Source organism: Lutra lutra, chromosome 4 (assembly GCF_902655055.1).
Source record: "Lutra lutra chromosome 4, mLutLut1.2, whole genome shotgun sequence".
Taxonomy (NCBI): domain Eukaryota; kingdom Metazoa; phylum Chordata; class Mammalia; order Carnivora; family Mustelidae; genus Lutra; species Lutra lutra.
The window spans coordinates 132322116-132338040 of NC_062281.1; the positions used below are offsets into that span (position 1 = coordinate 132322116).

The following is a 15925-nucleotide window of genomic DNA, read 5'->3' on the forward strand; positions in this document are numbered from 1 at the left end:
CTAGTGGGACATTTTATATGAAATATTAATACATTTTATATTTATATATTTATTTTATATATTTATATATTTTATATTTTATCTTTATATTTATATAAAATGTGTTTATAAAAGCTAAGTCTTAAGGTGGCTTAAATAGTACTTGCCCATATCAGCATAGTTGCCAGTACCTACCATGGTAACATAAATAACATAAGTTATATCCTGAAATAATTTATACAGATTTCTGTAGTGTAAGACAGTATGTAAGTGAGGTGTCTTAAAACTGCTCTGGGAGTCAAAGAAGGGAAAATTCAACCCATATAAAAGAACTATATGTGGAGTACTTTGAGTTCCTCCATAATATTTAAGATAGACCACTGTTTTTGTGTTTTTGGCACCTTGCTGGGATATGTAACAGGCAGTCAGTAAAGTCTGCTGAGTGAGTAAATGGAAAGGATGTTATTTGAGTTAGGCCTTCAGGGTTGAAAAGAGAGTGAGGTGAGGGTATTTTAGGCAAAGTAAACATCATGAGCTGACTCTTGAGCAGAGACTTAAAAATGTGAGCCTTGTGTAACTGTGCTGCAAAATCAGCATGTGGCAAACCCCAAGAATTGCAGAACTAAAAGAAAATAACTTACTTTTATTTTGAGAGGAATGACCAGATCTATTCTATTTCCAGGTGACAATATGTACAGTTGTGAAAAATGCAAAAAGTAAGTGTCATTGACGGTGTTCTGAATCGCATGTTTTGTATTATAAATGGTATTTTTCTTGTTCATTGAATTGGGTATGTCAAGCGAATTTTGCATCTTATTTAGTAAAATGAAGGCTGGCAAGCTTTGTCCTAGTAAAAATAAAGACAGGTTGTTCTATAAAACAAATTTGAGGTAAAAGTTTGATAAATTTAATCAGCTTATCTAAGATGAAAAAGTTTATTTATATTTTGAGATAAATTATGTATGTAATTTTACATAAAACATTTCTAACTATGGTATAAAAGATATACTAGGATGTGTAACATACCTTTTCATTATGTAAGTTTTGCCATCATAAATAAGGCAATATTCTCTTCTGAACTAACATGTTAACAGACTAGATTCAGGAAGTCAGAGTGACTATAAAGGTACAAGTTTCAAATCTGTAGAAAATTCAGAAATGTTATGCCAACTTTGAGGTACCTGTTGTATGAGGGCCGAATAGAAGTTTAAGAAAAATACAGTATTATTTCTTTATATCTGCTAGTTTCCTTTTAAATGTCCTGTAATAAATTCAAGCTTTTAAGGCTTCTTGGTGGTCAGTTAGAAAAGAAAAGTAATTGGAGAATTGAAGGCAGATATATTTGTGTGAACTGGGAAATTTTTCTGAATTTCTATAATAGAAGAATAATGGTGTCCTAATAAGAACTAGAACCTTCATGATAACAAACATCTGGCTGTTTAGCAGTAACTCCAGGGAAACGTTGATCTGTGTGGGTTCTCATGACAAAAAGGAATGGTGTATTGTTTGGTCAGTAAGGATGAAAGGCTGCTATGTACTTTCTCCAAGAAAAAAACCACCTCTAATGAATTGGGAAGTATGTATTAGTTTGTCTGGAAGCTGTAGCTAATAGCTGAAGAGGGAGTTGGCCTGGAGGGGGAATGTTCCTTGAAAACATGAACTAGGAAAAAGATAATATTGAAGATGGAACAGAACCTTGTATCTACCCCAAATCCAAAGTAGGTATCTGTCAAGTGTACATTAATACTGATCATTAATAATAACCACCCTTGAACTCAAGTTATGTGTTCCCACATTTAAGAGTAAAGATTATATTGCCAAAGTGGGAGTGAGGAAAGGGCAAGATGGGTGAAGAGGGTCAAAAGGTAGAAATTTACAGTTATAATTTAAGTCATGGAGATGTGATGTACACAATAGTGACCATAGTTAATAATACTGTATTTCATATTTGAAAGTTTGTAAGAGGGTAGATCTGAAAAATTTTCTTTCTTACAAGAAAAGAAAAAATTTTGTGTCTATATGTGGTGACGGTTGTTAAAAAATTACTGTAGTGATCATTTTGCAATGTATACAAATACTGCATCATTATATTGTACACTTGAAACTAATACACTGTTACATGTCAATTACACTTCAATTAAAAATAATAAAAGGGGGCGCCTGGGTGGCTCAGTGGGTTAAGCCGCTGCCTTTGGCTCAGGTCATGATCTCGGAGTCCTGGGATCGAGTCCAGCATCCGGCTCTCTGCTCAGCAGGGAGCCTGCTTCCTCCTGTCTCTCTGCCTGCCTCTCTGCCTGCTTGTGATCTCTCTCTGTCAAATAAATAAATAAAATCTTTAAAAAAAAAAAAGAATAAAAGAATAAAGGTTATGTATTTTTAAAAGAGCAAAAATTACAGGGGCGCCCAGCTGGCTTAGCTGTTGGAGCTTGGGACTCTTGATCTTGGGGTTTATCAGTTCAAGCCCCATATTTAGTTTAAAGATTACTTAAAAACAACAACAAAAAAACCTAAAAAAAAAAAAAGTTAAAATATATTGACCTGACCAACCAATTCTGTAAAATTGGGATTCTATTTTACCCAGTTTTACTTGATATCTGGATGTTATAAAGACATAGCCAGACCATAACACTAGCACATTTGTTTTAAAAAATTTTCATCAAAGAATTAACAAGTCCCTAAATTTTTATTACTGAAATCTTGTTTAAGTATTTTTTTTTTAAATAAGGAACTCCAATGTTCATTAGTATGTGTTTTTAAATTGGTAGCAGATAGTTCAATAACGAGCATTTTTGTCCCTGTGTTTTCTAAAAGATTTTGCTGTATATTTAAAAATACTAGGGATGCCTAGATGGCTCAGGCATTTGAGTTTCTAACTCTTGATCTCACGGTCGTGAGTTCAAGTCCTGAGTTGGGCTCCACACTGGGCGTGGAGCCTACTTAAAAAAAAATTAAAAATACTAAAGCTTTTGTAGATTCATATGGGAAATTTAAATTTAAATTTGTTCTCTTTTTTTCCTCCCCAGGTTAAGGAATGGAGTAAAGTTTTGTAAAGTACAAAAATTTCCTGAGGTATGGGCCTTATTATAATTGAGCTTATTTTATCTTGTAGGAACATAAAACAGTAACATAGTACCATGTAGCATTGTTGAAGAATGGAGTGGTTCTATTGACCATTTGCTGTGTTTATATACCCTATTAGGGTTTTCCATTTTTAAGATACTGAGTTACATAGCAAATAAGTGCCCTTATCTATAAAACTGTTTTGAACATAGTTTAATCAGACATTGTAGGATCTTAAAGGTTATACAATATAAAATTAGAAAAGCATATAGCTGTGACTTATTAGGAAGTACCAGGTTTCACCATTTATACATCTTAATGTCTTTGGAATCAGGTTATCATAATTGCAGGGTAATGTTTAACCTTGACATTTAATTCAGTGTCTATATTTAATAGACTCCTTTATCTAGCATACAAAACAATAGAATTTTAAATAATCTTTATCTTTTAGATTTTGTGCATCCATCTTAAAAGATTCAGACATGAACTGATGTTTTCCACCAAAATCAGTACCCATGTTTCATTTCCGCTGGAAGGTCTGGATCTTCAGCCATTTCTTGCTAAGGATAGTCCAGTTCAGATTGTTACCTATGATCTTCTGTCAGTCATTTGTCATCATGGAACTGCAAGTAGTACGTATATTAGGTTTGACATATGTCTAGATAAAAAAAAAAGTAACCATCTGAATTGATCTCTTCAATAAGACTTGATTAAATAAAAGGAAAAATGTAAAAATAAATATTTCAAAATTTATTTTATTTTGGTTTGTTAAAAGCATGCAGAAAATTTTAGGAAATTAAATAATTTTGCTATGAAGTTTGAAATACTGAAAATTGTATTTTATATAAAATTTAATAAGGACTTGAATATGATCATTTTTACACTGGTTTTTTAAGTTTGTATTTTTGTCCTTATTTTCATTTCAAGTGTTGGTGGGAGGATACGGACTAGAAAAATATGAGCATAGTTTTTGCTATATCTCAGTCTCTGCTAGGAACTGAGGATTCAAAAAGTACTTTCATTCTTAGGGTGCCTGGCTGGCTCGGTTGGTTAGGCATCTGACTTCAGCTCAGGTCATGATCTCAAGGTCTTGGAATTGAGCCCCCATGTTGGGCTCCCTACTCAGCGGGGAGTCTGCTTGTCTTTTTCACTCTGCTCCTTCCCCTGCTTGTGCGTTCTCTCTCTCTCAAATAAATAAAATTTTTTTAAAAAGTACTTTAATTCTTATGTTAATTTTGTATTACTGAAATTGTTTAAATGTTTTCAATTCAAATTCAGGTGGACACTATATTGCCTACTGCCGAAACAATTTAAATCATCACTGGTATGAATTTGATGATCAAAGTGTCACTGAAGTTTCAGAATCTACTGTGCAAAATGCAGAAGCTTATGTTCTTTTCTATAGGTAAGGAAGTAATTCTCATGGGTAGGCTATTTTGACAAATATGGAAGAACATCTCACTTTGGGGTTATAACTTCTAAGACTTTCAAAATGTTTCGCTGAGTAAAGATTAGAAATTGTTTTCATTCTCATTTCATTTTGTGAGTAGAATGAAAGGTTATGTGCAAAACGATCTTTTCTCAGGAAAATGTTAAATCACTTAATTGAAGGGCAAAGGAATAGATTTTGTTTTAGAAAGATTGGTTTTGGGGTGCATGGGTGGCTCCATCCTTAAGCGTCTGCCTTCAGCTCAGGTCATGATCCCAGGGTCCTGGGATCGACCCCCACATCGGGCTCCCTGCTCTCCAAGGAACCTGCTTCTCCCTCTCCAACTCCCCCTGCTTCTGCTCCCTCTGTCACTGTGTCTGTCAAATAAATAAATAAAATCTTTTAAAAAAAGATTGATTTTGATAAATTAGGCACTGATGGTAGGAATTAAGTACAAATTTTCTCCCTAAAATAGCTAATAAAGGAGCTAATAAAGCTAATATATAATTTTTTCAGTATCTTATAAAAGGTTTAATACTAGCTAATGAAAAAAGGAAACATTATTAGATGGATCTTATTAACAAACATTTGAATGCATACTGTGTGCCCCTAGTTAGGTGGATTCTCAGTAGTTATGATACAGCGTTGCCCTTTAGGAGTACATAAGTAGTTGGGGGGGTGATGATACAAAATATATTTCTCTTGAGTAAGTCCCAAGCCTAGAAAGATTCATAATATTACTGTGTATGCTGAGTCTAATAAGGAAGAGGAAAAATCCATTTACTAGTCTGATGGAGTAAAATGCATATTAAGTTTAATGAATCATTGTCCTTAACAGGAAAAGCAGTGAAGAGGCACAAAAAGAGAGAAGAAGGATAGCAAATTTATTGAACATAATGGAGCCAAGTCTCCTTCAATTTTATATTTCTCGACAGTGGCTAAATAAATTTAAGACTTTTGCTGAACCTGGTCCTATTTCAAATAATGATTTTCTCTGTATTCATGGAGGTAAGGAATTTTGTAATGAAAAGTAGTGGTAGGGGTTTGCTGTTAAATAATTTACGAATTAGGAAGAGGCAAGAGTTTTCCTCTTCCACTTATTTTCTCATTTCTTCATCTGCAGTCTAACTTAAATGTGTTTAATTTTCTAGTTCCAGAAATTGGCTTTTTTTTTAAATTTATATTTTTCTTTAATTTATATAGCCTCTTCATAAAAGGGATACTTACTGAGTATCTGTTCCAAACCCTGTGCTAGACCCTGAGAATACCAAAGATACTATTTCTCTTCTCTACGCTCTAATTTCATAATAGAGACAGATATACACAGCCAGTTATGATACAGTGAGCACTTCTATTATACATTATTTTTCTTGGCCGAGAGGCATTCAGCTGCCAGCTATATCCATAATCCTTATCCCTTTTGTCTAAATTAATAGGTGGCTCTTTTCTGAAGTATGAAAGTGTACTTGGAATTTAACAAAAAAGCCTCATATACTTATTTGCTATATATAACTTAAGCCTTTGTGATCAGCTATGTTTGTGTTTGTACCCGTGATAAATAACACCTTAGTGTGACACCTTGATTAAATTTCATGGTTGAAGACTCAATATTCTTGTTAATTAACTATTTTTGTAGTGGGAATATCCTGTAGTGGATATAGAAACCTAAACCTTGAAGGGTTTCTGGATGTGAATTTATCGCTTGTTATTTCCCCACTTGAACTACTAACATAATGCTCTTCCAGTTCTGAATTTCCCCATAAACTTTTAATGGTATTTATCTGTGACTGCCTTTTATTATGGTTAAGTATGTAAGTGCCTCATTTCTTTTGCTAGCTCAAGCTCTATGAAGGAAAGATTGTCTCTTAGTTTTCTTTGATTTCTCCCCAGTATACAATCAAGGTTTAGTAAAGATTTATGTAAGTAGCTTGAAGATCTTAGTTAGCTGGTTTTTCTCTATTTCAAGAAATATGTTCATTTTTAGGAACATAATCACCAAAAACGCTTTTACTTAATTTTTAAGAATAATGATTTAAAAATGCCATTGATTAATCAGTTTAAAAATGAGTTTAACCTTTAAAAGTTGTATAAAGGAATTTAAGAATGAGACACACCCATCTGAACTTTTTTAGGTGTTCCTCCACGAAAAGCTGGTTATATTGAAGACCTGGTTTTGATGCTGCCTCAGAACATTTGGGATAACCTGTATAGCAGGTTTGTTTTTTTAAATCAGACAATATGGTATTGTGAAAATCAGTTGGTGAAACTTGTTAAAAGGGAATTGTATTATTTCACATATGTTCCTTGTGCTTTATGTTGCTTATGTAGAAAATTCTCTGTTTTCCATCAGTATTCATTCTGAAGTTTGAATAGGAAGACTTTGTAGTTAATGTGACCCTAGTCTAGATAATGTAATTCTGATTTTTGTGTTCTAATTATCTGTACCATAAAAGCGTAAGGTGATATTTAACCCTGAAATTTTAAAGTTTTAAATTTTATTTTAAAACATTTCATATATAATTTCCTTACTATGTTTTCTTAGTTAAATACTGAAAAGAATTCTTCCATGAATTCTTACCTGAGAGATCAGCAAAAGCCTCCTTCTGATTAAAACTTGATTAAGACTATGGCTGTATTGAACTAAGATTTATGTTATATTGCAATTTTTGAAAGACACTTGTTTTACTTTGTGTTGTTGCCTTTAACATATTTGGTAGCAGAAATAGCCATAAGGGAAAGTTGAAATATAAAGCTGTTTAATCAATAAATTGAGTCATTGACCCTGATAAACATAAAATCAAGATGTTACAATTATATGATTTTTACATTAGTTTAATTATGACTGAGAATTTTTCTGTGGGGATTTATTCTTTACTAAGTATTTAGCCATTGACTCAAAGTTGGAGACGAATTTCCTAGAACATCCACTTTCTTCAACATTATCATAATTATTATATTCTTCATGCTTTAGGTACGGAGGAGGACCAGCTGTCAACCATCTGTACATTTGTCACACTTGCCAAATTGAGGCAGAGAAAATTGAAAAAAGAAGAAAAACAGAATTGGAAATTTTTATTCGGGTAAAAGTGATGCTTTTTGAATTGTAAATGTGATATAGGATAAAGAACTGACAAGTAGTAGAACTATTACTATGTTAACTATATTAATGAAATGATTAGATGAAATGGTTGTAATAGATTTTAACAGTGAGATTTTAACAGTGAGAGACAGGTCACTAAAATTCTAGTGAGTTAAGTTTTTACGGATTGGCATTTGCAGTAATCTATTGAAATGATAAATTATAGGTTTCCTTTAGTTATTTTCTCGGAAAGCATCTACCCAGACTGCTCTCTACTTCCATGTTTTTGTGAAATATAGTATTGTTTTGTGGGACTATGTATACTTAAAAATACACTTCTCAAAATGAGTATATTATGAAGCATTCCTTGATTGCAAGCAACAATCTGAAAGTGGTCACAGAATTAGTAGGAAGAGTTAAAAAACTAGGTTTTTGTTTGTTTTCTTGTTTTGAGGTTTTTGTTTTTTTGTGTTTTTTTTTTTTAAAGAAATAATCTATTTGATCTTTTTAAGGAAATGTAAACTATCTGTGGAGTTTTCACAGTTACCAGTACAGAGGAATTAGCTTTTGGCAGTTTTAAAATACATCAGATAATCTACTTTTTGAAAAGGATCAGCATGCAAGTAAATCAAAAACAATTTAATTGTGGGAGAGTAGGAGATACAGGCTCTGGTTATGAAATGAATAAGTCACAGGAATAAAAGGCACAGTAGGAATATAGTTAATGATACTGTAATAGCTATGCATCAAGACAGATGGCAGCTACACTTGTGGTGAACATAGTATAATGTATAATATTATGGAATCACTATGTTCTCCATCTGAAGCTAAAATGTAACCTTGTGTGCCAGCTCTACTCAGAATCATTTAAATGTATATATGTTGACTAAATGACCCATCCATATGCAAATTCAGGTTTTTCTGTGGGCTCAAAACTATTTGAGGGTCTTAGGCTCTGAAGTTTAAAACATCACAGTGGTTGGGGCACCTGTGTGGCTCAGTGGGTTAAAGCCTCTGCCTTCAGCTCAGGTCATGGTCCCAGGGTCCTGGGATCGAGCCCCACATCAGGCTCTCTGCTCAGCGGGGAGCCTGCTTCCTCCTCTCTCTCTCTCTCTGCCTGCCTCTCTGCCTACTTGTGATCTCTCTGTCAAATAAATAAATAAATAAAATCTTAAAAAACAAAACAAAACAAAAAAAATCACAGTGGTTGAGAAAAAAGAAATATTTAAGCATGCACTAATGATACGCATTAATTCAGAGAGACAAAATGAATTAATTCATAGATAATAAAATAAGTAATTAAAGAGGAGAAACAGTCATAGTATTACTGGTTAATTATAGCAAGTTACCAGTCTAGGTTGTCTTTTTTAAATTATTTATTTATTTATTTAAGGTTTTACTCATTTATTAGAGAGATATAGCAAGAGAGGGAACACAAGCACAGGGGAGCTGGAGAAGGAGAAGCAGGTTCCCTGGACACCAGGAGCGTGACCTGAGCTGAAGGCAGACACTTAACCAACTGAGCCTCCCAGGCATCCCTGGGTTATTATTATTATTTTTTTTTTAAGATTTTTTTTTTTTTTAATTTGACAGAGAGAGATCACAAATAGGCAGAGAGGCAGGCAGAGAGAGAGGAAGGGAAGCAGGCTCCCCGCTGAGCAGAGAGCCCGATGCGGGGCTGGATCCCAGGACCCCGGGACCATGACTGAGCCGAAGGCAGAGGCCTAACCCACTGAGCCACCCAGGCGCCCCGGGTTATTATTATTTTATGTACACTGTTAAACAACCATGTTTTATGGACAAGGACTAGTACAATTCCAGTTATTTAGGTAGGAAGAAATAAGTCTCTTCAAAGTGCTATTGTTAGTAGCATAGCTCCAACTATATATTTATGACCCAAATTCCCAGTAGGGAATCCTAGTAGAATTGGGTCACCTTAGAGGCATATGCATTGATAATTCTACTAAGACTGTATTGATGGAGGGATGGTAATTTTGTAAGAGAAAATTGAGATTCTTTCAGTAAAGAGGGGAAGAAGTGTTAAATAGATGAACAGTATGTTCCGTGTTATGGCTGCCCACTGCATGTTCACACATACACACATAGACCTGCTTCTTTTCTTGGATTTAGGCTTTTTGTGTGTGTGTGCTGTTACCTCAAGTAAAGAAATTTTCACACACAGAGGAAGATAGTGTAGTATCTATTTGTTTATTGTGCTTCAACCTCATTTGTTTCCTAAATCTAAGGAGGTAAATTTTAGTTGAATATTTAAAATAGTTTATTCCATGAATACTTAAATAAATGGCTAACGAGTATATCCATTACAGTTTGGGGCACAGAAGCCATTCTAAGTATTTTGGGTATAATAAGAATATTGGCAAAGAGAGACTTAAACAACTACTGAAAGGACTGGGCAGTGAAGGAAGAAAAACCACTGCTGACTCATAGGAAATCTGGGAGTAGGGTAGGCTGCCATGCTAGACGTAGGAGTGGGGTCGTGAGGGGGTGGTTTTAGAGCCCAAACGGGTTAAGGAAAGCTGCTTATGTGGTGTGCACCTAGTCAAGGGTGTTGAAGCCCAGGCAAGATGAGAATGGATATCCACGTTAGCTGGGGATTGGGGGATGGTGGGTGGTAGAATTGAGGGCTTGGTTCCATATGTAGAATTCATCAAATAATGAGTACAATGAGAGCTGGATTTCTCATTGTCAGATAAGTGAGTTACAGATGTGGAAAGGGAGAAAACTAAAATGGATTGTGCTATTAGTATTAGATTGGACTTGTAGGTACTTTTGTGAATACGTGGTCATATATACATGGGTACGTGTGTGTGTGTGTGTGTGTGTGTGTGTGTGTGTGTATGCATGTATAGAAACAAATGATGTACATATGTTAATTCCCTAACTTTGTTACTAAAAGGGCCTGGGAGCAATGATAATTTCAGTAGGATTAAACATACCTAGCTCTCATCAGGTTTTAGCTGCTTAACATCTCTCTGTACTAAAAGGTACCAGCCTTCCTTAGAGAAATGGCTGGTTCATATCAATGTTAATCTCTAGATTTTTGTCATTTGTATTAGTTGTGTAGGAAAATGTCCTTGTACGTATGAAATATGCACCAAGGTGTTTGGAGAAAAGGAACGTGTTTAGCAACTTATTGTCAATGGTCTGAGGAAAGAAAATTCCTTTGTGTTACATTAGAGTTTTCCTGGAAGTTTGAGATTGTTTCAAAGTTAAAAAATTAAAAACTGTACAAAACCTTTGGAAATTATCCCTGTTGCTTGCCACTGGCAAATCTCAGGAGAATGCTCAGAAATCTAACAAACCTGATAAGCTGCTAATCTCAGGATCCTGGTGGGTTGTTCTGAGGGTGCTCTAAGATGCAAGACGCTGCTGTTAAAGATGTTAGCCTGACATCAGTGCAGGATTCTTGGGAAGATGCTTGGAAGTGGTAACAAAATCCCATCTATGCCCTCTGTGGATGCCTAAGTCCTACCCACAGCTGCCACCAGAGGAGAGAAAGAATTTCTTTCTTTTGTGACTTCCATATATTGCATGTACCATTGATAATGCCTAACCTGGAATACTACCAGCATAGGATCCTGGAAAATGTAGGCTTCTCCTCTTCACAGAAGGGAATGTAAAAGAATGAGTGGAAATTATTCATTATGGGTCATACAGTAAAGGCTGCCTCTTGTCAGCTCAGTATTCATACACATTCATACATGTAAACAGCAACAGTGGCAACAGTATCACGTTTCTATTTAACACTGTGCAGCTTGCTAATGTACTAATATATGCTGCATCTACCTTTTCCTGAACTTGGGAGACTTGAAGTTCTATGAGTCACTGTATCCACTTTTGGATGTTAGTCATTCATCTTTAGTTCAGTCATTTCAGTCACAATCTCACTTTTTTTTTTTTTTAAAGATTTTTCATTTATTTATTTGACAGAGAGAAATCACAAGTAAGCAGAGAGGCAGGCAGAGAGAGAGGAGGAAGCAGGCTCCCTGCTGAGCAGAAAGCCCGATGTGGGGCTCGAACCCAGGACCTGGGATCACGACCTGAGCCGAAGGAAGCGGCTTAACCCACTGAGCCACCCAGGCGCCCCATCACTTTTTTTTTTTTTTTTAATTTATTTATTTGTCAGAGAGAGAGAGAGAGCGCGAGCACAGGCAGACAGAGGCAGAGGGAGAAGCAGGCTCCCCACAGAACAAGGAGCCCGATGTGGGACTCGATCCCAGGACACTGGGATCATGACCTGAGCCGAAGGCAGCAGCTTAACCAACTGAGCCACCCAGGCGTCCCCACAATCTCACTTTTATACTGTAATCTAAAGAATGTTGGGGCACCTGGGTGGCTCAGTCACTTAAGCATCTGCCTTTGGCTCAGGTCATGATCTCAGGGTCCTGGGATTGAGCCCCACCTCCTTGGGCTTCCTGCTTAGCAGGGAGCCTGCTTCTTCCTTGCCCTCCTCCCCCGCTCATGCTCAGTCATGCTCTCTATCTCTCAAATAAGTAAAATCCTAAAAAAAAAAAAAAAAAAAAAAAAATTAAAAAAAAATTTAAAAAATAGTAGAGGAATGAAAGAAAAGAAAAGTAAATGGTCATTTTTTACAAATTTGGTAAATGTTCACAGATACACACACACACACACACACACACGCAGTGAAGAAGAAATGTATATCTACAGTTGATCACTTACCCATTCCATACTCCCCGTTTTCTTAAGCAGCACTTCATTTGCTTGTGGTCGTGTTTACCTGGTAAAGTAACCCAGACCATCATTTCAGAAGAATCTGAGGTCTTTGTAATTTTGCCTGGTTTAGATTTCTCTAGTTGTCTCTTAACTTATAACCTCTCAGTATGGAAATACTGAATGGTGGTTGCAGTGGGTTGAATGGTGGTCCCCAAAAAAGGTATCTCCATGTCCTAATCTCTGTGAATTGACCTTAACTATGAATGTGACCTCACTTGGAAAAGGGTCTTTGCATATGTAATTAATTTAAGGATCTTGAGATGAGGTCATCCTGGATTATCTTCATGGGCCTAAATTCAGTGATAAATGTCCTTACAAAGAGACATCCAGAAAAAATATACAGAAAAGGTAAAAGCTATGAGGACCCGAGGCAGAAATTAGAATATACAGCCGCAAAGCAGAAGCTTGGGGAGGCAAGGAACAGAAATTCCCCTAATTATGTCCCCTAAAGTATGTTCCTGCCTATGTCTTTTTTTTTTTTTTAAAGATTTTATTTATTTATTTGACAGACAGAGATCAGAAATAGGCAGAGAGGCAGGCAGAGAGAGAGGAAGGGAAGCAGGCTCCCTGCTGAGCAGAGAGCCCGATGCGGGACTCGATCCCAGGACCCTGAGATCATGACCTGAGCCGAAGGCAGCGGCTTAACCCACTGAGCCACCCAGGCGCCCCCTGCCTATGTCTTAACTTTGGGCTTCTGTTCTCCAGAACTTTGGGAAATGAAATAAATGTTTTCAGGCACCAAGTTTGTGGTAATTTGTTATAGCAGCCCTCTGATGCTAACACAGTGGGTTTAATCTGGTTTTCAGATATAATCCTCCTTGCTCCTGTTGTGTAGTGGTCATTTTATTTCATCCTTTTTATAGCCAATACAATAACCCACTTGGACTTTTGGTTCAGTGACATAAGGAACCATACATAACCAGAGGACTATTTTGATTTTCAGTCCAGTAAAACCAATGTTGTTTCCCTTTGGAATCGAATACCTCCAAACTAGTAGAGGCCATAGTTGTGGAGATGAGAATATATTATTAGGTACTAATGGATACATCCTTCTACTTTATTTATCTGGTACCTAGCTTCATGTATTCTGGTTATGGGAAAAACAACACCCCATATTGGTTACTGGTTTGGAGCTTGGACCACAGCATAAAGGATAGTACCAACCCCGTAAATTTTTGTTGCCCATGTACAAAAACTGCTCAAGAGTGAATTAGTTTTCTGAACGATCTTTCAAGGTTTCTCCTAAAATGAAGTGTGAAGATAACAGATGGAGATAAAAAGTTTGAATAGTAGGTAGACATAGAATCCAGTGTTTTTTAGAAGAGAATGGTGGTGGAGGGGCACAAATTAGGGCAACTGTTTAGAGAAATTTCCCAGAACTAGAGAAAAACTATATATCTTTAATGAGGTGATTGTAGTTAACTAAATATTTAAAAAGTCCCACCTAGACACATAAGAAATACCCTAATTGCAAAGATTAAGTCCTAAAAATGTCTAGACCTGGTAATGCTATGAATTCAATGGTTTTATCTGGTAGAATCAGTCTTATACTACATTTAAAAAATCTGAGTTCTCTAAGGATAAGTTGTGCCTAATTCTATACCTTGAAACAGACATGCTTTGATCTCTGTGTTAACCATCAGACAGCCACAACATTTTTCATTGCCTTTCATTGTTCTGTGGAAGCAACTACCTTGTATACCAGAAAGGTCCTTACCCTCAAATAACTTAAATGTTTAATACATAAATAATGTATTATTTATAATGTACATGATATATTACATAAATAATGTACATGATATATTAAAAGGTAATGAGTTCTTTGGAAAAGGAAAAAAAATTGAGCAAGAGGGATGAAGAGTACAGTGATAGAGGGAGATGTCAGGTGCATTTTTAAATAGGGTGATCAAGATAGGCCTTAGTGAGAAGGTGACATTTAAGTAAAGACTTGAAGGAGGTGAGGGAGGTATTTAGATATGTGTGAAAAGAGGTGGGTAGTCATGCAAAAGCTTTAAGAGGCAGGAAAGTAACTGCTTGGTTCCGGGAATAACAAAGAGGTTTGTGTGACCATGAGTGAATAGATGAGGAAGAAAGTATTAGAAGATGAAGTCAATGGGGCGCCTGGGTGGCTCAGTGGGTTAAGCCGCTGCCTTCAGCTCAGGTCATGATCTCGGGGTCCTGGGATCGAGTCCCGCATCGGTCTCTCTGCTCAGCAGGGAGCCTGCTTCCCTCTCTCTCTCTCTCTCTCTGCCTGCCTCTCTGCCTACTTGTGATCTCTCTCTGTCAAATAAATAAATAAAAAATCTTTAAAAAAAAAAAAAAAAAAAGAAGATGAAGTCAAATCATGGAGCCAGATCATGGAGGTACCTACTATAAGGATCTTTGGGGACAATGGCAAGGTTTTATTAGATTTGATTATAGGAGCAACATTATTTGGATTTGGCTCTCTTCTTCTTCAGATAGTATGTACCATAGACATTTAGTTACCCATAATGAAATATTTTAGATGTCTCATTGTCTTTTCATACAAGTACAGTTGGATAAATTTCAGATACCCTTCATTTTCTTTTCTTTTCTTTTCTTTTTTTTTTTTTTACCCTTCATTTTCTTTAGGCTCTTTTGCTTCCACCTTTCTATATCAATTATTCTGTCAGTTAGACTATTTAATTGAAAGTGGTGAAGCCACATTGGCTGACTTAAGCAAAAAAGAAATTTATTGAAAGGAAAAGTTGATCTGACAAATAAATAAAATTAAAAAAAAAAAAAAAAGAAAAATTGAATAACCAGTTCTCCAGAATCTCAGGAACCAAGCTAGCACTGGGTATGTAGCTAACAAAATTGACACGAGTATATCTCACCATTAGATCACTGCTGAAGATTTCCATTGCTGGTAGAGTTTTGCCTAGTTGAGTCACATATCCATTTCCTTAGACCTTAGAAGAGGAAGTAAACATCTTCAGGAACCTTAGTTCCACCACTTTTGGGAATTTGTCTTATACATGTATGTGTATTGTGCAATGACATGTACAAGATTATTCATTGCAGCATTGTCTTTGTAATAGCAACATGTCCATCAATATCTTAAGGAACAGAAGTAAAGGGTAGACAATGGTTATAATATATTTAAATAAGATTTATGCATTTGATTTTTAATAAATACATGGAGTATTTATTGTTTTGAAGACTTGCCTTGACCATTTTGACCTAGCCAGTGTCTTATTCTTCTTTTGTGTGTACTTATAAATTTTGAGACATAACCTAGAGATACTTGTTTATTAATAGGTGTTACTGTGGTACTAAGATAACTTAGCATCAGTGTACATCACATTCTTATGAGGAATTGGCCTTATCAGATGCTTAAGTGGAATGGTTGTATTGTTCTGGTATAAAGCATAGTTCTAGATACTAGATGACTGATTTTTTTTTTCTCCCTATAGCTCAACAGAGCATTCCAAGAGGAGGACTCTCCAGCTACTTTTTATTGCATCAGTATGCAGTGGTTTAGAGAATGGGAAAGTTTTGTGAAGGGTAAAGATGGAGGTAAGTAGTTAACTGAAAAATGAAATTCTTTGCTGATTTTTTGTCTTTGAATATCTCTATGCACTTGGGATTACACCAGTGAA

The 15925-nt window shown here is 35.7% G+C and overlaps 1 protein-coding gene across 6 annotated transcripts in view; it reads left to right on the top strand.

Annotated features, from left to right (window-relative positions):
- USP33 (ubiquitin specific peptidase 33) overlaps positions 1–15925 on the top strand; it is a 59517-nt gene that overhangs the window by 40474 nt on the left and 3118 nt on the right. For 4 of the 6 annotated variants that reach the window (XM_047726467.1, XM_047726468.1, XM_047726466.1 and 1 more), the window contains 8 exons: positions 662–695; positions 3003–3048; positions 3491–3671; positions 4318–4444; positions 5307–5476; positions 6601–6682; positions 7440–7548; positions 15740–15842. In XM_047726467.1, coding sequence (XP_047582423.1) covers positions 662–695; positions 3003–3048; positions 3491–3671; positions 4318–4444; positions 5307–5476; positions 6601–6682; positions 7440–7548; positions 15740–15842 — 852 coding nt within the window. The remainder of the gene's footprint in view (positions 1–661; positions 696–3002; positions 3049–3490; positions 3672–4317; positions 4445–5306; positions 5477–6600; positions 6683–7439; positions 7549–15739; positions 15843–15925) is intronic. The other 2 variants (XM_047726469.1, XM_047726471.1) reach the window with 1 other exon arrangement.